The sequence below is a fragment of the Lissotriton vulgaris genome, chromosome 3_1 (genome assembly GCF_964263255.1).
Source record: "Lissotriton vulgaris chromosome 3_1, aLisVul1.2, whole genome shotgun sequence".
NCBI lineage: Eukaryota > Metazoa > Chordata > Amphibia > Caudata > Salamandridae > Lissotriton > Lissotriton vulgaris.
Window position 1 is genome coordinate 853,028,251 of NC_141689.1, and position 23,319 is coordinate 853,051,569.

General features: G+C 47.0%; 1 protein-coding gene across 1 annotated transcript in view; it reads right to left on the reverse strand.

Annotated features, from left to right (window-relative positions):
• LOC147727114 (spindle assembly abnormal protein 6 homolog) overlaps positions 1–23,319 on the reverse strand; it is a 574,453-nt gene that overhangs the window by 385,590 nt on the left and 165,544 nt on the right. The window contains exon 3 of the mRNA XM_086961156.1: positions 704–783. Coding sequence (XP_086817282.1) covers positions 704–783 — 80 coding nt within the window. The remainder of the gene's footprint in view (positions 1–703; positions 784–23,319) is intronic.

Sequence of the window (23,319 nt, forward strand, 5' to 3'; positions counted from 1 at the left end):
TAGAGAGCTCCGCCACCTTCAGCATACTTGCTCTCGTTTGACAGTAAGAGAATCCGATGATCCACCAAAAGACTAAAGTGCAGTAAAGAACTTCTTTGCACTGACCTATGGAAGATACGGCTGTACTTTACAGCTTATCCTTGTCACGCTTGCCGACCACAGCACTGGTCGGAAGGCTCAATTCTCTCTTCTGTTGGATAAGGGTAATGCTGAGAGGGGCCAAGGGGGTTAACTCACTCACATTATCACCCGTGTATTTACAACACTTAAAAGCTGAAACTGTGTATTACGGAGCTCTATAGAATAATTAAGTTAGCATTATTACTATCATGTGATTACAGCAGTATAGATAGGCTCGTACACAAATACCCTCCCTTAAACATACGAATGTACAGAAATAGAAGCAGTTTTAGAAAGCTTTTCAGGAATTTGTGAAATTGGTGCGTCAGCACTTTGACACCATGTGGGCAAAAAGTGTGGGGGGAAAGGCTGCCAGATGCGCAGCTTTCCTTCACGGTCAACAAGGCTACCATTTTTAATACCTGGACATTTGTCTGGCAAGGATTTCATAAAGTGACGAATTTAACATTCAGTAAAAGGATTAGACGGGAATTTACATTTTACATTTTAACAAGCAAATAATAAAAGGATTACGTGGACAGAAATGGATGTTTTGTGTAAGTAAAAGCTAAAGGAACATTACCTTTGGAAATCTTCTTCACCAAGTGCGAGATTATAGAGGAAGAAGGGGTCTGCGTCATCAGACAGCCGCACCACGAGGTCCTGCAGAAGTCAGATTACAATAATAGTCAGGTCATGCCCTGCTGCGGCGCGTGCGCAGCGAGCCCTAACTCTCGAGCTGAGCGTTGCGTTACTGAGAAAACATGAGCTCACATCATATCTGGTTTTCACAAGCCATTACCGACACTTATATACACCAAATAAATCAATCAAGCTTATGGGTTTAGCAGAATCCTGCGCCAGACTCGGTTTAACAGTTTTACATGAATTAACTCGAATGATGATGGTGAGCATGGCCGCCTCACGCGCTCCAGAGGAATACAAATGAATGGCAGCTTAATTCCAGCTCTGAACACTTCAGGCTCCAGATACCTCTAAAAACACCAACTGCTTTCTTCATTTGTGGTACATGGTTTAGAGCGGGGTGTCCAACAGTGTAGTAAACTCAGGAGCGGATCAAAGATGGTCTATCAGCAATAATCGCCATTTTATAATTGCTTCGATTTACATTTATTATATCTACTTTGTTCTCGCATGCATCTTTTTACTCTCTGACCTGCTTTGCACTGCTCCTGGTTAACAGCTACGTTCGAAATATTTACAGCCCCCGGGAAAAAAAGCGAATCACTATGCATAACTCTTTATTGATTTCATATAAACACAAATGTGCTTCCGAAGTGTCACAATCAGTTCATGTGGCTTATGGGCAAATGGAAATGCGCTTCGGAGAATAAAAGTAAAACGTGAAGAAAAAAAAAAAGTTCACTGCAAGAACAGGCACAGTGCAATAAATCTGCAACACAAATTCCACGTAAAAAAAAGGAAAATGAATCATACAAGACCTAATGGTTACTTACCTGTCATTTTACGTCTTGCCAATAATAGCACTCTTGAATACATAACGGATCCTTTGCAAGGGAACAAAAGCAGAATCAAAGACTCAGCTCCTGTCTTTTAGAGATAACTAGCCGAACTCTGTCACAGGCAACAGCTGCACCTCACCACTCACTGTGGTACCAGGAAAACAAGTGAATGGATTTCAGCTGCCTTCTTGTTAATCATTGAAAAACTATTTTTGGGCCTGGGAACGCGCTTTGTATTTGTTGGCTAGTGGAAAGGTGGGATTTTCACTCTAGAATCAGAATGATTTTCTAGAATCCCACCACAGGTCGACTAGACCTTTTTACCTGTCATAGAGTGTAGAAGGCAATCCTTTTCAACATCTCAATTCAAACTCCCTCTATCGCCTTCCCCAAAGAACCACTGACAAAAAGTCAAGTTTTAAGATTTATTATAATGCCAAAAGCACTTGTGTATATAAACACCTCAGTAAAAGATTCAGGAGATATACGGGTACTAATACAAACATAATCCTACGGAAAAGTCTCAAACGACTAAGAAACAACACAAGTATGATTTCCAAAACCACTAGACTTGCAAGAATTGCTATAATCTGGGTCTTGGTAGGCATTGAAGAAAATAAGAAATACATCCAGATAAATCTGTCCCTACACTATACTAAGTGACATCCCTACATCACAGGTTCCCTCCTAACCAAAGTGTCAGCCGTGGCGACTTCCAAAGAAGTTCACTCACTTAGTTCAGACTTAGTCTATGAACCTCTCTCTCTCTCATAGCAAAGCTCTCTGCCTACCCAGCATCTTTCTTCGCCCTCGTGCGCTTCTACTCTGATCTCCTGCCGGGGTGCTGTCCCTAATACAAAATCCACAATAAGGGCGACACGTCCCGAGGGACGCCCCCCTCAAGGTATTAATTTTCAAAGTATCTTCATTACGACATCTTCATCCTTGTTCATTGAAAAATGGCCTTGGGTCCCAGAGTCATCTTCTCTTGAAGTTGCTTCCCTAAAATTCCGCAGCCACTCCTCCATGTCTAGAACCAACATCCTAACGCTCATATACAATGGGCCCTTCTCTACTATCTCTAGTTAACCGTGCACCTGCAAAGGAACGCACATAAATCGATTCACAGTACCATGCAACTTGCAAATAATTTTCTAAAACAACCTTCCAGAAAAGGCATTTCCATGATTTAATGTAATGTGAAACATTCCTAGTTTGGCCTACACGGCCTTCCTCCCCACCTGGGCCTCTGCACGTTTCGGGATGTCACCCTCTAACATTGGCAAACATTTTCGTTCATTAGGCCTACATCATTATGGAAACGGAATACATTCTCTAACTAAAACAATTCTATGTCGTTACATGGATACAATAGTGAATTTCTAAACATGCATTTAAATACATCAATGCCTATTTGAGCATCCCTTAACTGAATTAGTATTACACTACAAATACATTTCTAAGTTAACATGACATTAGCATTTCAAAAACACTTTACGTTACAGCTATGTAAATTCTAGTACATGGTTTCATAATTCTATGTCATATTCAAACATGATTATAATCCTCTATATATGCGGGTGCTGATTACTCGTGAATATGGTGCACCCCTACAAATTTCTAACACAGTTTTGCGCTCTCTCACTAGGAAAGAAAAGACAATGGCAGAATACGAGGCCCTGCCTTCAAGGAGAAAGAACAGTTTCATATTAAAGCTAGACTGTGGGTGTGGTCTTTACGAGTTATCTTCTTTACACTTCCTCTTTGTGACAACGAGTGGAAATATGAGTGGATTTAACTTGGTAATCTATGCTTGTGTAGATTACACCGAGAGGAAGAAGGACAGCCAGACAATGATTAGTACACTGGAGAGGACCACTGAATGCAACTCAATAAAAATAAGCCTCTTCTAAATCTCAAAAGAGAGTGCAAATATGCTCTGCATTCACCGACAGCAGAACAATGGAGTAGGGATATGGACTGGTGGATTACTGAGAAATACGTGTGTGAGATCCAAGGTTGTACCAATACATTTTAAGATATGGGGTCCATGGATGTTGTAGCATGGTTGAACTAATGTAGCATTTGCCTGTTGTTTTGTCTTGTTCTCTTGTGTTGTTAACCAGGCAACATAGGCTTGATAGATCACACAGTGTTAGAAATGGGGGTCTGTAGTTGGCAAGGGCTTGCACCTTTGTCCAAGTAGGGACCCTTCTTCCTAGTCAGGATAAGGGAGTTACACTCCTAAAATAACCCCTGCACACCCCCCTTGGTAGCTTGGCACACGCAGTCAGGCTTATCTTAGAGGCAGTGTGTAAAGCATTTGCCCTAACCAACAGTAATACAGTGCAAACACTACAAAAGGACACCACACCAGTTTAGAAAAATTGCTAATATTTTTATATACAAGACCAAAAACGAGAAGAATCCACAATACAGTACTTAATAATCTACAGTTATCAAAATACGCTTTAAAAACAGTTCCTTGATGTCGATAGCTCGGTCCGAGTCTATCACGGCGTAGTGAGCAAACAAATCCAAACAGTTCAGGCTGGTCGCGGCGGCATCGCGGACAAGCTACGGTGTTGGGAAGACCCGCAAACAGTACCTTTTAGAGATGCAGGGAGCCGAGGCCCTTGAAGTCACTTGCGTTGCAGGTCCAGCTCCTTTCTGTTGGGATCAGGAGCGCTGGCGTTGGTAGGCGTCGGGTGTTGTGGTGCGAAGTGCAGCGGTGCGGCCTGCGGTGTCCTCAGGTCACGGTGCGGACAGCGGCTCAGTGGAGTCATCAGATGGCATCGTCGGTCAGACCAGGGTCGCGGTGAAGGCGGTGCTCGTCATAGTGCTGGCAGGTCACAGTGCAAGCAGCAGCGTCGTCGTTGCTTAAGCGCGGTCGTGGGTTGACGAACAGGAGTCGATGGTGCCGGCGTCAGTAGGCCAAGACTTCGGTGCAAGATGAGGGCAGTGCCTCATGTAGCTTTAAGAGCGGTGTCCTCGAACCACGGTGCAAGCAGCGGCGTTGTTTTCACTGTGGAGCGGCGGCGTTATGGAGGCCAAGGCGTTGTCGTGAGGCGGGGCAGTGTGCGGTGCCCACAGGTCGCGGTGCTAGCAACTGCTCGGTGGGGGCATCAGCAGGCATCGACGGTGAGACCAGGTGTTGCGGCGTGCTCTCTGCTGTGCCCAGGCTTCGGCGTGAAGTGAGGCGGTGCTGAGTGTGGTGCCCACAGGTCGCGGTGCAAGCAGCGGCTCAGTGGCGGCGTCAGCAGGTGTCGTCGGTGAGACCAGGGTTGCAGTGCGATGGTGCGGCGGGGCCCTCTGCGGTGCCTTCTGGACACGGAGTCAACAGCAGCATCAGAGACATCAGCGAGTTGCTTTTCTTCTGTCGCAGCATAAAACACACATTCCCAAGTGCTGAGGGCTGAAGAGCTTGAAGTCTTTGCTGTTCCTGAGACGTCTTCAATAGGGGCAAGCTCTACTTCAAGCCCTTGGAGAAACTCACAAAAGTAAATTGCAGAAGGTTCAGTCCAGTCGTTTCCCTGCCAAAGTCAGAAGCAGCCACTGCAGGCCAACACAGCAAAGTGGTAGTCCCTCCTTAAAGCTTCTCCAGCTCTTCTTCTTGGCAGTTCAGGGGTCTGGGCCCCAGTATTTGTATCCAAAAATCCTTTGATACTATAGGCAGAGGGTGTCTGTCCCAGGCCAGTACCAGTTCTGCCTTCTCTGGTGTGATTTCCCGCAAGAGGTGGAGACAGCATTGTCAGAGGCAGTCCAGGCCCTTTGAGGTGCAAGAAAATCTCATCCCTCTTCCCCATCACAGACCAGGTCTATTTAGCCCTTTCCTGACCTCCCTAGACCATCGGGAGCCACCCTAGCTTCCTAGACATCTGTCGTTCAAAACCCAGACAGGCAATCCACATTCCAGCAGAGGCACACAGGATGACTGAGCAAGAAAATACCTACTTCCTAAAAGCGGCATTTTCAAACACAGAATGTAAAAATCACTGTTAGAAATGGGATTTCTGGTGGGCTAATGCTTGCGCCAAAGCCAGGCAGAAACCACCACTCTAGTCAGGGCAAGGGAGTTACTCGCTGAAGATAATCCCTGCTCAACCTTTGGTAGCTTGGCACGAGCATCAGCCTTATCCCAGAGGCAATGAGTGAAGCGTTTGAGCACGCACACAGCAACAACATACCAGGCACACCACAAAAAGAACTCCACAAGGTTATCAAAAATAGCCTTTGTATTCTTATAACACATTAGAATAGTAATCACATAATATACATTGTGCCACCTGGCACTAGGTCATATCTACAAGGGATTATATACACCGGACAGGGCCCACTGGACCACTGTCAGAACCATCACAAAGTGAACTCAGTAAAAGTAAGACATATCATAAACGTACAACCAGTAATCACTGGTAACCACTGCACTCAGCATCATCCTGTAACATAAACCATATTATGCACAGTATCACATTAGGCGCGAACTACATTCTGCGCCAACCTCACCAGCATAAACACATTATGACATCATCTCACGAGTCTAAATGCATTAGACCCTAACCTCCTAAGCATCACTCACATTAGGGGTACACTCACAGTAGAAAATAACCTCACCAGCATAAACACATTATACACATAATCTCATCCCCAAAGGCATTTAGAGGCATGAATCACTGTAGAGAATCACATTTCCTAATATCACGTAAACACCTGACACCCCTGGCCAACTGGCCATCTCAAAGGGGGGCTCAAATGCCCTGCGTCCAGAATGTCAGGGCTGCTGCCAATGCAGCATAGTTCGCACGTGCACCATTGCACTGGGGCCGAGGAGTGCAATTCACTCTATCTCTCACAATGGCCCTAAAGAACCGTGGCCTAAACAAGGCAGCTGGCACTAAGTACTGCGCAGCTGTAACTCCAGTGATTGCCTGGCACCTCTGTGCCACTTTTGTCCCACTCAGGGACTTCTAAAGCAATTATGCACAACGTTGCAGCTGCCTACGCTAGTGCGGCACAGCTGGGAATGAAACCAAATGAAGGGGCCTAGCACATCTTTGCCCTCAGGGCCTCACTGTGGCTTCTCTTTTATACTCTTGCCCCATTTTTAGAGCGGCCCGCTGCCAGACGAGGCTGCTCAGGAAAAGTGCGGGGCCTGAACCGGAACCGCCACTGTGCCAAGAAATTACCCCATCGGTGGAGCGGCGGACTCTTCTGCGGGTTCGCTCAAGGAGATAGGCATGGCCTGTGCCTCGATTCTACGTACCCCCAAGTCACTGGAGCCCTCTGGGGCTCTTTAATTCACCATGGAATTGCCCCCAACGGCGGGCCCGCTCAGCAAACTGGCACCTGTGCTTCCATCTGGCCTTCCCCCCCAGCCGTCTCAACTCACCGGCTTTTGACGGGGAGGAAGACTCCTCATTTAAGGCACTTTTCCAGCGTGGGGTGGGCTCCCGCCTGGATTTTCTTTTTTCTTCACCCGGGCACCCTTTTGGGACCTGGGATTTCGGCATCCGCAAGGCCATCAGGAGCGCAGGGCTTCCCTTACTCACGAAAGTCCTGCGCTGCTCTCGGCGGCCTCGCTAGACTTCCTCCTTCCAGCGCAGGCTCAGCCCCAGGTCAGGCAGATGTGCCTGATTTCCTCTTTACAATCGGGCCGTGCCGGTGATTTCTAAAAAGGTAGAATGCAGGGTGGGAACCCGAAAAGGAAAATAAACAACAAGCAGCCATGTGAGGTGGGCACCCACCATTTAAATAACAAAATGAGCGGAGTGGGCACCCGCCGCTTTGGACATCACAGGGGAGTCCCTCACGCCAGGATTCCCCCCATCAGGACCAGCAGCTCAGTGCTGCAGAGCCCTCGTGCTCCTTCTGTGGGGGTCAATATAGAGCTCCCAAGGCGCTGGATGCAACTAAGTCTTGGGGGGTTTTAGCAATAAAGGGGCAACGCAGGGCCCAGGGAGGCAAGCCCTCCTGGCAGCCCCCCCTGGGCCCCAGCAGCAGCACGCTCCAGCAGGATCAGTACCAAAGTACAGAACTGAACAGCCTCATGGGGTCACTGCCCCTATATTTATATCACAGATTCCTTTGTCTAAAGTGCAGGGCATGGGGGAACCAGTTGCAACTGGATTAGGGGGGATTTGGAGCACTTTGTTTTGGAAGCTCCTCTTCCCCTTTGTCATGTGGGGGCTTGCCATCAGACACACCACAGGGGGCAGAGCCAGCATTCACTAGAGCAGGCATCCTCCTATTCAGAGTCTGGGGATTACCCCTCCCACCACACTCTTACTCCATGTGTCCCATTCAGCCTAGCGCTGACTCACCCTGCCCCTCCTGGAGCCTCCAACAACTCTCAGCTCCTGTCAATCACAAGCCAGACATGCAATTCACATCAGGCAGGCAGACACATAACACACAGAAATGCCAAATTCTAAAAGTAGCATTTCTCCACCAGTCACCATAAATCTGCGCACACCATTGCACAGTATTTATCCTCATGAGTTTATACATTCTAAACTCGACCCTGCACTCCTCTCCTACCAGGAATTACCATGGACACACTTATCCCCCATGCATTTCTATGGGAGGCAGGCCCATCTCACCACAGGTATGCAGAAAGTGCATGCACTTTACACTGGGCCACAGTGCTAAAGTGCCCAGAGGCCTAAAATCACCAACACCAGGTTACAGAAAAAGGATGGAACCTCCCCACCTACTGGCGTCCAGCCACGTTATTTTTCCCTTCTGCCACCAAACATAAAAGCGCAGAAAACACCATTTAAAAATTACACTTCAGGAGAAAACAGATTCAGAAACAATAATCCCCAAACATGTGATTATCTAAACGTAGACTTTTGTAGTGCAACCGGTTGTCGCTGTGGTACTGCGCAAACGCAAGTCCTATCCTCACCGCTGACAACCAATGTTAGAAATGGGATTTCTGGTTGGCTAAGGCTTTGATCCAAAGCCAGGAAGAAACCACCACTCTAGTCAGGGCAAGGGTGTTACACGCTGAAGATAACCCCTGCTCACCCCCTTGGTATCTTGGCACGAGCAGTCAGGCTTATCCCAGAGGCAATGTTAGCGTTTGCGCACGCACACAGCAACAACATATCAGGAACACCACATGGGGCGGAGCCAGAATTCACTAGGGCAGGCACTAACCTATTTAGAGTCAGGGGATTACCCCTCCCACCACTCTTCTCCAGGTGTCGAATTCAACCTAGCGCTGACTCACCCTGCCCCTCCTGGAGCTACCCACATCTCTCAGCTCCTGTCAATCACAAGCCAGACATGCAATTCACATCAGGCAGGCAGACACATAGCAAACAGAAATGCCAACTTCTAAAAGTGGAATTTTTCCCCCAGTCACCATAAATCTGTGCACACCATTGCAAAGCATTTATCTTCACGAGTTCATACATACTAAACTCGACCCTGCACCCCTCTCCTACCAGGAATTACCATGGACACACTTATCCCCATGCATTCCCATGGGAGGGCAGGCCCATCTCACCACACGTACACAGACAATGCACTCACTTTACACTGGGCCACAGTGCTAAAGTGCTCAGAGGCCTAAAATCACCAACACCAGGTTACAGAAAAAGGCTAAGAGAATGCAAAAAGGTTTGGGTTGAACCTGCCAAAAGGGCCAAGTCCAACAATCACCTTTACTAAAGTTCAGGCATACTAAATTTTATTTTCACACCTAGTTCCCAGGGCCAGTTATGTTTATAAGATGTTATAAACAAACTTCCCATTCTGTCCTATGGGGAACAGCTAGCCTTGCAATAGTGGAAAACAAAATGGGCTGCAATTCACTATCAGGACATGCCACACCCACCAGGGCATGTCCTAACCTTTCACATACACTGCACCCTGCCCACAGAGGTACTTTGGGCCTACCTTAGGGGTGCCTGACATGTAAGGAAAGCGAAGGTTAGGGACTGGTTAGTGTGCGCACGGCCCAAGTCGACATAACAGTTACAAACTGCATGCAGACTCAGCAATGGCAGGTCAGAGGTACCTTTTTCGGGCTACTCACGTGGGTGGCACAATCTGTGCTGCAGGCCCACACATAGCATTTGGTTCCCAGGTCCTGGCACACTCAGTGCACTTTACTAGGGGCACAGTATTTATCCTCATGAGTTCATACATTCTAAACTCGACCCTGCACTCCTCTCCTACCAGGAATTACCATGGACACACTTATCCCCCATGCATTTCTATGGGAGGGCAGGCCCATCTCACCACACGTATGCAGAAAGTGCATGCACTTTACACTGGGCCACAGTGCTAAAGTGCCCGGAGGCCTAAAATCACCAACACCAGGTTACAGAAAAAGGATAGGAGAATGCAAAAAGTTTCGGGGTGAACCTGCCAAAAGGGCCAAGTCCAACACAACCCTCTTCCAGCCAAAACGCAGGGCAGACCAATCACTCCCTTGATGGGCTTCCCTGCTTTGGGCGATAGAACACGGATGCGGGCCTGCAACTGCAAGGACACCATCTGATTGTATGCCACTCTGAACCCACGTGGTTCCCTCTGAAACAAACTCTCAGGCCCAACTAGGCTACCCCACTGTTACTTTCTAGTTGTCCATGGCCAGGACTAGGCCCAAGGCCATCCAGATGCCACGGGTCCTTGCCAATCCACAGAGTGGGGGGCAGTAGCCCCTGGTACATAATAGCCAGTCTCCACTTTTCCTCTCAGTGTAGTTCCCAACTACCACTGATTCTTCAACCTAGGGTTAGCACCCCCAGGCTGACCAGAGGTAACGGGCGAGGCTCTCCTCTCCCTAACTCTTCTTCTAGGGTTTCGCACTCTCTTAAGAGAGGCAACCTCAGAACACCACACACTCCAACCAGCTGAAACTCCCTAACAGAAGGCCAACTAACTCAGACCCTCGGAGACTCTTGTCTTCAGAAAAACAAAGCACACAGCACAGTTACTCTTCAAGCAGGAGGGACACAGCAAGGTCCCTTAGTCCTCTACCTCAGCAGAAACAAGAAACTATAGGTCAGCCCCCAGACACACAGCAATGGCTGTACATTTCCTAAGTCTATTCATCTGTTCTCCTTGGCAGGGATTCCCCCTCGATCACAAAGTTTCCAAGTCTCCCAACCTAGGGTTTAAACCCTCAGGTTGCACCAGGATCAGCAGCAAGGACACCCTCCCTCTGCATCCCCTTCCAGAGTTCTGCACCATCCCACCTTGGAGCAGTACCCCTGGAAGCCAAACCGGTCAGGACACTGATTACAAATGCCCTTCCCTCCAGGTCAGCTGAACCTGAACCTGGCCTCCCCAACCTTGGGGCTTAACCCTTTGGTAGGCAATTGCCCAGCGAACCAGGACTTCCGGGGGAGCATGCATGCCCCCCCTTGAGGGTGATACATAACTAATGTGTCATGTGACAATCTGCCTGGCTCTAATATTGCGACCTCCTGTCCACCTGACAGGGCGCAGAGATCCCCCAGGACAGAAGTGGCATCATCATGGTCACTCATTGGTTGCTCAGCCCTTCTTGCTGGCCCCTGACCCAATGATTCTTCCACTGGGTACTCTTTCCCCCTCTCACCCCTCAACGAGGACTTCTGCACCCTCCACTTAGGAGCGGTACTGCCCAACACCAGGACCACTGGAGCTCTGGTTACAGACACCCCATGTCCTCTAGACACTGGAAGATCCTCATCAAATGACCTACAAGTACAGCCTAGGCCCTGACCTGGCACTCCCTTAGGGAACCCTCCAGGCCTTGAGATGGGGTTTCGGGCCACCAAGGGACACACCGTCTCACACTCACTTCGTCTCCACTGAGACAGGACGTGAGGCCCAAAACTCCTCCCATTCTACTGGTACCTAGCTGGGCTACACTGAACTTCTTCCACCAGACAGGACCGAAAGATACCCAAGCTACTACTTTTGGAATCACTCCCAATGCCTCTGCAGGCCCTCTAGCACCCAGCTAGAGGTCCACCTCCTGTGCAAACTCCTTATCACCAAAAGAACTCACACCCATTTGTCCAGTGCAACACATCACTCATCCACACCCCCCGCCCCCCAAGTCTGGTGAGACAGTTCTTTACTGCCCCTGAATCTCAACCTGTACCCCTCTTACTGAGCACCAGGTAACTTATTGGGAACAGGAATGGGGCTTCCTGCACTGGACTCACTTCTGCTGCCACCACTGGATCCTACCCTATTGGTGAATCCAGATCTTCACACTACACTCAGGGGATACCCACCCTCCAGAGTTAGCTTTTTCTCTTCCACACTCCCTCTCTTCCCTCCTATCTACTCACACCTCTGAGGACAGGAAAGGGGATGGGGCACTGGACCCAGCAAGGGACTCCTATATATGGGAACCTCCCCACCTACTGACGTCCAGCCACGTTATTTTTTCCCTTCTGCCACCAAACATAAAAGCGCAGAAAACACCATTTAAAAATTACACTTCAGGAGAAAACAGATTCAGAAACAATAATCCCCAAACATGTGATTATCTAAACGTAGAGTTTTGTAGTGCAACCGGTTGTCACTGTGGTACTGCGCAAACGCAAGTCCTATCCTCACCGCTGACAACCAATGTTAGAAATGGGATTTCTGGTTGGCTAAGGCTTTGATCCAAAGCCAGGAAGAAACCACCACTCTAGTCAGGGCAAGGGTGTTACACGCTGAAGATAACCCCTGCTCACCCCCTTGGTATCTTGGCACGAGCAGTCAGGCTTATCCCAGAGGCAATGTTAGCGTTTGCGCACGCACACAGCAACAACATATTAGGAACACCACAGGGGGCGGAGCCAGAATTCACTAGGGCAGGCACTAACCTATTTAGAGTCAGGGGATTACCCCTCCCACCACTCTTCTCCAGGTGTCGAATTCAACCTAGCGCTGACTCACCCTGCCCCTCCTGGAGCTACCCACATCTCTCAGCTCCTGTCAATCACAAGCCAGACATGCAATTCACATCAGGCAGGCAGACACATAGCAAACAGGAATGCCAACTTCTAAAAGTGGAATTTTTCCTCCAGTCACCATAAATCTGTGCACACCATTGCAAAGCATTTATCTTCACGAGTTCATACATACTAAACTCGACCCTGCACCCCTCTCCTACCAGGAATTACCATGGACACACTTATCCCCATGCATTCCCATGGGAGGGCAGGCCCATCTCACCACACGTACACAGACAATGCACTCACTTTACACTCGGCCACAGTGCTAAAGTGCTCAGAGGCCTAAAATCACCAACACCAGGTTACAGAAAAAGGCTAAGAGAATGCAAAAAGGTTTGGGTTGAACCTGCCAAAAGGGCCAAGTCCAACAATCACCTTTACTAAAGTTCAGGCATACTAAATTTTATTTTCACACCTAGTTCCCAGGGCCAGTTATGTTTATAAGATGTTATAAACAAACTTCCCATTCTGTCCTATGGGGAACAGTTAGCCTTGCAATAGTGGAAAACAAAATGGGCTGCAATTCACTATCAGGACATGCAACACCCACCAGGGCATGTCCTAACCTTTCACATACACTGCACCCTGCCCACAGAGGTACTTTGGGCCTACCTTATGGGTGCCTGACATGTAAGGAAAGCGAAGGTTAGGGGCTGGTTAGTGTGCGCACGGCCCAAGTCGACATAACAGTTACAAACTGCATGCAGACTCAGCAATGGCAGGTCAGAGGTACCTTTTTCGGGCTACTCACGTGGGTGGCACAATCTGTGCTGCAGGCCCACACATAGCATTTGGTTCCCAGGTCCTGGCACACTCAGTGCACTTTACTAGGGGCTAACAAGAAAACCAAACAGCAAATCATGGAAACACCAATCCATAACATACTTTACCACAGGAGCACTTGCACTTTACCACTGATCAGCAGTGTGAAAAGTGCACAGAAACACTACGACAGCAAAAACCGGGAGGGCAGAAAGTAAAAACTCTGGGGAAACACGCCAAAAGATGCCAAGTCCAACACACAGCCCAAGTTGTAGAAGGTATTATGAAAACTGCATGATGTGACTGTGTGATTCTATGGTGGGAAATTTCCATTGCTATATTAGAATTGCTCATGATTCAATATAAAGATGTTGTTTAACTGTCATGTATCATTAAAAATAACCATAAAAAAGATATGTTCTCTAATGCCAGACGTTATTTGGGAAAGAATCAAACAAGGGTCTTGACTCCTAACTCAGCAAGGCTGAGTCAAACCAAATTTTATATAACAAAACGAAAGCCAATGCTGAGAAACCCAATTATCAACAGATAATTAACCACAATAGCTGTTCTCGAATCAAACAAAAACAACCTGCTCACAATATAGCATCATGCGAGATTTATTCTCTTTTGTAGAATTTGCATTTTTTAGCACAATATTTTAAGTGCATGGGGATACAAAGATTTATATACAATATATACAAGCATAAACATCAATTACAAAGAACATTTTATACATTACATACACACTTGGCCATTCAATCATACAAAGAACATTCACACAAATGGCAAAAAAACAAAACAATATGTCCACGTATTGGTAACGAGTAGATGGAAATAATCCTTTCGTGATAGTCAGTTTCTATAGTCTGTGTAATTCATAGTTCTACCAGAGAGTCTTTTGTAACAAGTTGAAGAACTGTTTTATGACATCAGTAATAGACCAAATACGGGACAGGGCTGGTCGACGCGTTTCGAACCCCTGTTTGTTGTTGGGGTTCTCCTCAGGACCGGAGGGGTTCTGAAAGAACAACAGAGGCTTGCTTAAAATTGCTTACTAGAAGGAGATAAGAGACCAACTCCATCAAAACCATAGCCGCTCCCTACCTTGAGATAAATGTCGTAAATCACAGTCAATCGTGTGAAGAGTAGGTATCCCAGCTACGGGGTTAAATTTGTATTCCACAGGAGAAGTATTCACGGGGACTGTGAAAGGAAAACATGCAGACACGCGCTGTATTAAATCATACATTCATGTAAACCAGCACTCATTCTGGAGGTACTAGCTGAGGAGCGTCGTGCTTACCCGCTGTTGTGACGGCTTCGAACTTGCCGGCATATCCTCGTTTGTAAAAAGCGGCCGTTCCTAGGCTGTAAAACAAACGGGGAGGCGTCTCACAAGTTGGGCTTTTCATACATACTGGGCATCTTCATACGCTTACAGAGTGTCAAGCGGACTGGTGGATGTACATACCGATGGAGGAAAAAGGCATCCGTACTTCTCTCTCTCAGGTTTGGTCGAGTGATTCACCTGAACTGGTTGTGCTGCTGAGCGCGATACTTCCTGGTTTGCTGGTGGGTTCCCAGTGCTCATGGGACTTGTAGTTTGATGTCTTAGCGTCCTTGAACATTGGTGGATGCAAACGGCGGACTGGACAATAGTCCATTCTGGTTGTGGGGACAGTACAATGTAAAGGCAAATCAGACAGTCGGTTTATAAATTTCAGAGATCTCGTTTAACCCCCTGATTGCCGTGTTGAATTTCATTATTAACATTGCCTCGCGCTGTGACAATTTTGCGTCCAAATCGCCGCCTCTTGGGTCTTTTTCGATTTTAGATAACACTGTCCATTTTAAATCACTTTTCAAATGTTTACATTTTGACCAGTGATTCACTAGTGGGGCATTTTCAACTCCTCTGTGGATTCTTGATTTATGCTGCGTGATTCGATTTCTTACTTCTTGTGTTGTCTTCCCAATATATACCAGAGGACAAGGGCAGATAATCGCATACACGACATTTTTGGTTTTGCAGTTTGTAAAAGCGTCGTGCTTCCAATAGATATTCTCAAAGGTAAACACCGAGTCTTCTATGGTTTCATTGCAACACGTACATGTTCCACATTTGTGGTGCCCTTTGGGGGGGGAAGCCCAAGCATACTTTGTAGTGTTGGTGCCTTCACAATAGGTAGGGCAGCTCTTACAACGTGGTTAGCCACACTCTTCTCTTTTTTGTATGCAAAGAGCGGAGGTGCAGAAAAATCCTCATGGAGGTTTTTAAGTAAATGCCAATTGGACATTATAAGTTTCTTATGTTGGTTTGCAGCTGGGCAAAAAGTAGTGACGCACACCATCCTTTTAACGTCCTCTTTGTTTTTTTTCTCAAGTAAAGTCTCACGTGGAGTCCACCAAACTCCCTGAAACGGGCCTGGTGGACTCCACGTGAGACTTTACTAAAAAAGAGAAGAGTGTGGCTAACCACGTTGTAAGAGCTGCCCTACCTATTGTCGAATCACGCAGCATAAATCAAGAATCCACAGAGGAGTTGAAAATGCCCCACTAGTGAATCACTGGTCAAAATGTAAACATGTGAAAAGTGATTTAAAATGGACAGTGTTATCTAAAATCGAAAAAGACCCAAGAGGCGGCGATTTGGACGCAAAATTGTCACAGCGCGAGGCGATGTTAATAATGAAATTCAACACGGCAATCAGGGGGTTAAAGGAGATCTCTGAAATTTATAAACCGACTGTCTGATTTGCCTTTACATTGTACTGTCCCCACAACCAGAATGGACTATTGTCCAGTCCGCCGTTTGCATCCACCAATGTGCAAGGACGCTAAGACATCAAACTACAAGTCCCATGAGCACTGGGAACCCACCAGCAAACCAGGAAGTATCGCGCTCAGCAGCGCAACCAGTTCAGGTGAATCACTCGACCAAACCTGAGAGAGAGAAGGATGGATGCCTTTTTCCTCCATCGGTATGTACATCCACCAGTCCGCTTGACACTCTGTAAGCGTATGAAGACGCCCAGTATGTATGAAAAGCCCAACTTATGAGACGCCTCCCCGTTTGTTTTACAGCCTAGGAACGGCCGCTTTTTACAAACGAGGATATGCCGGCAAGTTAGAAGCCGTCACAACAGCGGGTAAGCACGACGCTCCTCAGCTAGTACCTCCAGAATGAGTGCTGGTTTACATGAATGTATGATTTAATACAGCGCGTGTCTGCATGTTTTCCTTTCACAGTCCCCGTGAATACTTCTCCTGTGGAATACAAATTTAACCCCGTAGCTGGGATACCTACTCTTCACACGATTGACTGTGATTTACGACATTTATCTCAAGGTAGGGAGCGGCTATGGTTTTGATGGAGTTGGTCTCTTATCTCCTTCTAGTAAGCAATTTTAAACAAGCCTCTGTTGTTCTTTCAGAACCCATCCGGTCCTGAGGAGAACCCCAACAACAAACAGGGGTTCGAAACGCGTCGACCAGCCCTGTCCCGTATTTGGTCTATTACTGATGTCATAAAACAGTTCTTCAACTTGTTACAAAAGACTCTCTGGTAGAACTATGAATTACACAGACTATAGAAACTGACTATCACGAAAGGATTATTTCCATCTACTCGTTACCAATACGTGGACATATTGTTTTGTTTTTTTGCCATTTGTGTGAATGTTCTTTGTATGATTGAATGGCCAAGTGTGTATGTAATGTATAAAATGTTCTTTGTAATTGATGTTTATGTTTGTATATATTGTATATAAATCTTTGTATCCCCATGCACTTAAAATATTGTGCTAAAAAATGCAAATTCTACAAAAGAGAATAAATCTCGCATGATGCTATATTGTGAGCAGGTTGTTTTTGTTTGATTCGAGAACAGCTATTGTGGTTAATTATCTGTTGATAATTGGGTTTCTCAGCATTGGCTTTCGTTTTGTTATATAAAAAAAAGACATGATTTGGGGGCATACTACTACTGTGATTGGGTTTAAAGGTAGAGGGCAGCTCATTTAGAGTTAATATTTGAAATATTACATTTTTTCATGAAAGTACAAAGATTTTTCAGGAAACCTTACAAAACTGCACCAAACTTCATTCAATCACACTCCACTTCTACCGCTCTGGAAGAGCTGGTGCTGGAAGTTGCCTCAACGGTGAATACAACACCTTGTTAGACTGTCAGTGTTTTCAGCAGAGAGAACAGAAGTCCTTGTTAGGGAGTTCAGTTAGAATGCCTGTTAGTGAACTTGCAATGATAATGCTCCATAAAGTTAGTTTATTTATTTATTTAATGGCATTTGTAGAGCGCGTGCAATTACCCGTAGGCGTCTCGGCGCTGGTATGCAATGCTGTCTATCCCTGATCAGAAGGTTGGTGACTGGGTTTACTGGTTGAATAACCACGTCTTCAGTTTCTTTCTGAATTGGAGGAGTGTGGAACTTATTTTAATGTGGTTCGGTAAGGCGTTCCAGATTTTGGGGGCTGCGATAGAAAAGCGGCGGTCACCCCATGAGACTGTTCTGCTTCGTTGAACCACCAGTTGGTTAAGCGAGGAGGAACGAAGTGTTCTGGACGGATTGTAAGGAATTAGTAGCTTTTTGAGGAAGCGCGGTCCTTGATCCTGCAGGGTCTTATAGACTATGCATAGTGCTTTGAATTTAGCCCTATTTTGGATGGTTAGCCAGTGGTAATCTTTCAGGGTGTCCGAGATGGGAGCAAACTTGGGATTTTTGGATAGCACGCGTGCCGCTGCATTCTGCACAGTCTGAAGCTTTTTCGTGACTCTGCTTTGTGCATTGAGCAATAGACCGTTGCAGTAATCCAACAATGTCAGGACCAGGGAGGTGACTAACGTCTTGGCTGCTGAATCTGGTAAATAAGGGATGATCTTTTTTATTATTTTGAGCTTAAAATGGGCGTTAGCTGCCACCTTATTTGCATGGGCCATGAAACTGAGCTGTTCATCAAATGTCACTCCTAGGTTTCTGACCTTAGCGGTGGGGGTAGGAGGGACACCAAGAGCCGATGGCCACCAAGCTGCCGACCAGGCTGGCAGAAGGTTGCCAAAGATGACCACCTCAGTTTTATCGGAATTGAGCTTCAGGCAATTTCTTGCCATCCACTCACCGATAGCAATCATCCCCCTTTGGAATCTTTCTGCCACCTCCTGTCCATCGCCCTTTATGGCCAAAACCAGCTGGGTGTCGTCAGCGTATGAGGTGAGGCTCATCCCGTGTGCTTTGATGACACTAGCAAGGTCCGACACATAGATATTAAATAGTGTCGGACTGAGGGATGAGCCTTGGGGGACCCCACACGGCAACGACAGATCCGCTGATTGGAAAAGACCCATGGTGACCGCCTGGGTTCTGTTGGCCAGGAAAGAGGCAAGAAGATCCTTGGCAGTAAGCTGAATACCCATCCTTTCGACACGGTCGACCAAGATCTTGTGGTCGACCGTGTCGAAGGCCGCTGAGAGATCAAGAAGGACGAGCAGTGCTGTTCCTCCCTGATCACGGATGACTCTTATGTCATCAGCTGCCTTGATGAGAGCGGTTTCCGTTCCATTGTGTTTACGGAAACCGAACTGTGCATCATCCAGCTGGTTATGACTCTCAATGAATTCCGAGAGTTGCTGGTTCATGGCCTTTTCGGTGACTTTTGCTAGAAAAGGGAGGCTCGCGATAAGGCGATAGTTTTTTAATTCACCTTTATCTAGACCAGGCTTTTTTAGCAGGGGTTTAATCAGCGTGTTTTTAATGAATCAGGGTAAATTCCAGATGTCAGTATAGTGTTACAGACATGTGTGATAATGGGAATGACTGTATCTGGTACGGTTGCGATCACCGAGGTTGGGCAGGGATCCAGAGCTGACCCGGCTTTGATCAATTTTACTATGCCCTTAATTTGATCCGTGGTGAGGGGTTTAAAATTGGTCATGGTGTTTTTCGGTGTGATCATTGAGGACGTAGCAGGACTGCTAGCAGGGTCAGAGTTAAACGCTTGGTAGATGTCATTGACCTTCGTGAAAAAGAACTTGGATAAGGCATCACATAGTGCTTGTGATGGGGGGGGGTTAAGGTCCGGGGTATTTCCAGAAAGGGTTTTAGCAATGTTATATAGCTGTCTGCTAGAATTTTTTGCGGTCTCTATATTGGTGGTGAAATAGTGTTTTTTTGCTGCTACTATCATAGCTTTATAAGAAGCAAGAGCTTGTTTATATTTTTCCTTATTTTCGCTGTCATAAGTTCTTCACCAGTGCCGTTCTCTGTTCCTAGTTAGTTGTTTTTGAATTTTCAGTTCTTTTGTATACCACTGAGCTTTAGGCAAATTTCTGTTCTTTGACAGAGATTTGGTAGGTGCCAACTGAGTGGTGGCTTCGGCCAACCATTTCTGAAATTGGTTGGTGGCGGTATTGGGGTCAGTGGATAGATCCGGGATGGTGTTGTTTAACAGCATCGTAAGGTCATTGGAATTGATGTCCTTCCATGCTTTAAAAGTGCCACTGTTCGTGTGAGCAGCCTTTTTTCTCGGCGAGCCTTTGATAGTGAGGCTGCTAAGAATGACTGAGTGGTCAGTCCATGTCATGGGGAGAACTGAGACTATGCACAGACCTTCCACATTTGAAAAAATTCCATCTAGCGTATGACCTGCTTGATGGGTGGAGGCCGTGACCAGTTGACTAAGGCCCATTATTTCTAGGTCGGATGTGAGGGAAATAGTGTCCTTATCGCTGCTTTGCTCCAGGTAGAAGTTGAAGTCGCCCATAATTGTGGTAGATTCTTCTGTAACTATAGACTCAGTGATGTTACTAAGGTTATCAAGGAACGCAGATCTGTTCCCAGGGGGTCTATAGAGGAGCACTCCCTTGAAGTTGTAAGTAGGGGATAGCTTTATATTAAAACGCATAGCTTCGCATGAGGTAATGGGTATAGGCGAGGAGCGGACTTCCAAATGGTCTCGCGCTATAATGGCTAGCCCACCACCTTTCCCTTTGGGCCTGTCCTGCCGATAGGCACTGAAGCCTGAGGGAACTGCCGTAACATAATCTGGGGCAGATGCCTCATCAGACCAGGTCTCTGTGATGTAGAGAACATCTAAGTTGAGATCGCCGATGAGATCGGCTATTTCCTGGCAGTGCTTGCTCAGGGAACGCGCGTTAATTAGCGCCATGGTCACGTGAGTGTCTTTCTCAGATCCTCGGTTTTGAACGAGGCTGGTTGGGTTCGTGAACGCGAGTGTAGTATTACAATGTTGGCATTGTGTTTGTATCTCTGGTAACATTGTGGAGAAATCGTATTTGGTGCAGAGAGGGGCGTAGGAGGGACCGATCTCCAGCAGTGTGCTCCGGTTATATGAGAGAGGAGGGCCAGGGGTTGTGGCCCTAGGCCCGGTCCCGGCGCGGACGGGCGCAGACGGGCTTGCCTCTGGCGCGCCACCGGCGCGCCGCCGGCGCGCCCGCTGCGCCCGCCCGCTGCGCGCCGCCGGCGCGCCCGCTGCGCCCGCCCGCTGCGCGGGCGGGCGATGTTGTTGTTTTTGTACATACTTTGGGCGGGGCGGTAGGAGGGTGGGAGGGGCGTCGAGCTCTCCGGCGAGCCTGCCCAATCTAAGATGGCTGCCAAAGTTGTGTTGAAATGTTCCCTGCGCCTCAGTGGATCGACGCTGTGGAAAGGGGGTGCCCAGCGAAGTGATCTCGCTGTAGGGGTGTCAGGGAGGAATTAAAAGCGCTCCAATTAAAATATCATACAATTTAAAAAAACAATTATCAGTCGATCGTTTTTATGGTAGAAAGGTGCAAGAGAGCACAGTAAACCTCCGGCTTCCGCCTCAGAGGGAAACAGCAAGAGTTATCTCGCGGAACCGAATTACGCCCTGTTAAATACCCAGGGAGGGCGGGAGGGACGTCGAGCTCTCCGGCGAGCCTGCCCAATCTAAGATGGCTGCCAAAGTTGTGTTGAAATGTTCCCTGCGCCTCAGTGGATCGACGCTGTGGAAAGGGGGTGCCCAGCGAAGTGATCTCGCTGTAGGGGTGTCAGGGAGGAATTAAAAGCGCTCCAATTAAAATATCATACAATTTTAAAAAACAATTATCAGTCGATCGTTTTTATGGTAGAAAGGTGCAAGAGAGCACAGTAAACCTCCGGCTTCCACCTCAGAGGGAAACAGCAAGAGTTATCTCGCGGAACCGAATTACGCCCTGTTAAATACCCAGGGAGGGCGGGAGGGGCGTCGAGCTCTCCGGCGAGCCTGCCCAATCTAAGATGGCTGCCAAAGTTGTGTTGAAATGTTCCCTGCGCCTCAGTGGATCGACGCTGTGGAAAGGGGGTGCCCAGCGAAGTGATCTCGCTGTAGGGGTGTCAGGGAGGAATTAAAAGCGCTCCAATTAAAATATCATAAAATTTTAAAAAACAATTATCAGTCGATCGTTTTTATGGTAGAAAGGTGCAAGAGAGCACAGTAAACCTCCGGCTTCCGCCTCAGAGGGAAACAGCAAGAGTTATGGTTGAGTGACTTTGCTGCTACAACACAGTGTGTCTCACCACAAAGGAAAGTCTTAGAATAAGCAAATTGTTCCCCCATTTGTTCCCCATGGTTTCTTTCCCACCCAGGAGAGTACAGGTAAAACATGAGAAGTATTCATTCTGGTCATGATTATAAATTGTGCTTTTTAGAATGCTTGGCGAAATGAGTGACATTCTCTTACATGTAAAGACAGAAGAATAGAGACGTGTGAGTTTCAAATGTTGTTTCAGTAAGTTGGACAATATTTTGTGACAACTACAGAGCCTTCTTCACTCCAGCATTATTGCACAAGAAATGTCACATGCCATATCAATTACTTAGCAGACCAGCAGGAATACCGACCAGTAATAAATACTAATTTTGGGCAGTTTGACTTCCTCGTGTCGGATATAAGAGAGGCATTAGAAACATCAGTCTTTAATTATTTCACACTGAAAACAAAAGGTATTCTTATGGACAGGATTTGCTTCTTTGCATTCACTTGAAGACCAAAGTCAAACAGATAAGGAATGAATTGGAATAAGTGCCAGTATTTTGCTTGAATGTCCTCTATACTGGTTACTGAGCTGGTCAGTATCACAGCAGCAGAGCCTGTGGAACTGGTTCAACACCACTACCCAAAAAGTAAGTACAGGCATAGTCAATAGATCTTGTTCTGTTTTTTTAACACTCAATAGCAAAGCCAAAAGTTCTGGATTTTTGTTAGGGAAAGTGTTTGGTAATAGGTGTAGGAAAGTGCCCCTTCTTTGCATGTTTTCCCCCCATTTTTGCCCGACGTCTAATACAACCCCACTTGATGTGCCCGTCCTGCCAATCAAGTTCACAGGGTTCTGTGTTCTTTCCCAAAATTGTACCTTTGTATCCACAATTAGTACATCCGTGGCCACAGGCAAGCACCTTGTAAAAGGGATTATGTGTACCAAGGGCAACGTGACCAAGGAAGACCTCAGAGGGCTGCAGCACCTATTGTACCACCCTTAGAGGTTCTGCACCTTAACCCACACACTCTGCCACAGCAGGCTGCATATTTTGGTGCAGAGAAAAGGGAAGAGTCGACATGGCACACACTCCTGCATGCCATGCCTGCATTCCACTGCCTAAGGTCTAGGTAAGTCACCTAGGTGAGAGTACAGAGGCATGAGCCCTGTACCCCTTAGTCCATTCATAGACAGTGTAGAAATGCCATGAAGAGTATATGGTCTGGGAGTTGGTCACTACGAACTCCACAGCTCTATAATGGCTTTACTAAACACTGGGAAGTTTGGTAGTAAACTTCTCAGCACATTAAACACATACTAATGCCAGCGTGGGATTTAATGTAAAATGTAAAATGCACTGAGAGGGCATCTTAGAGATGCCCCCAGAAAGCCGACAAGCCCTAGTGTGGTTCCTTAATGGCTGCCCACCATTGCCACCACCAGACAGGTTTCTAAACCCCTGGGTAGAAGGCCTCTGCTCTC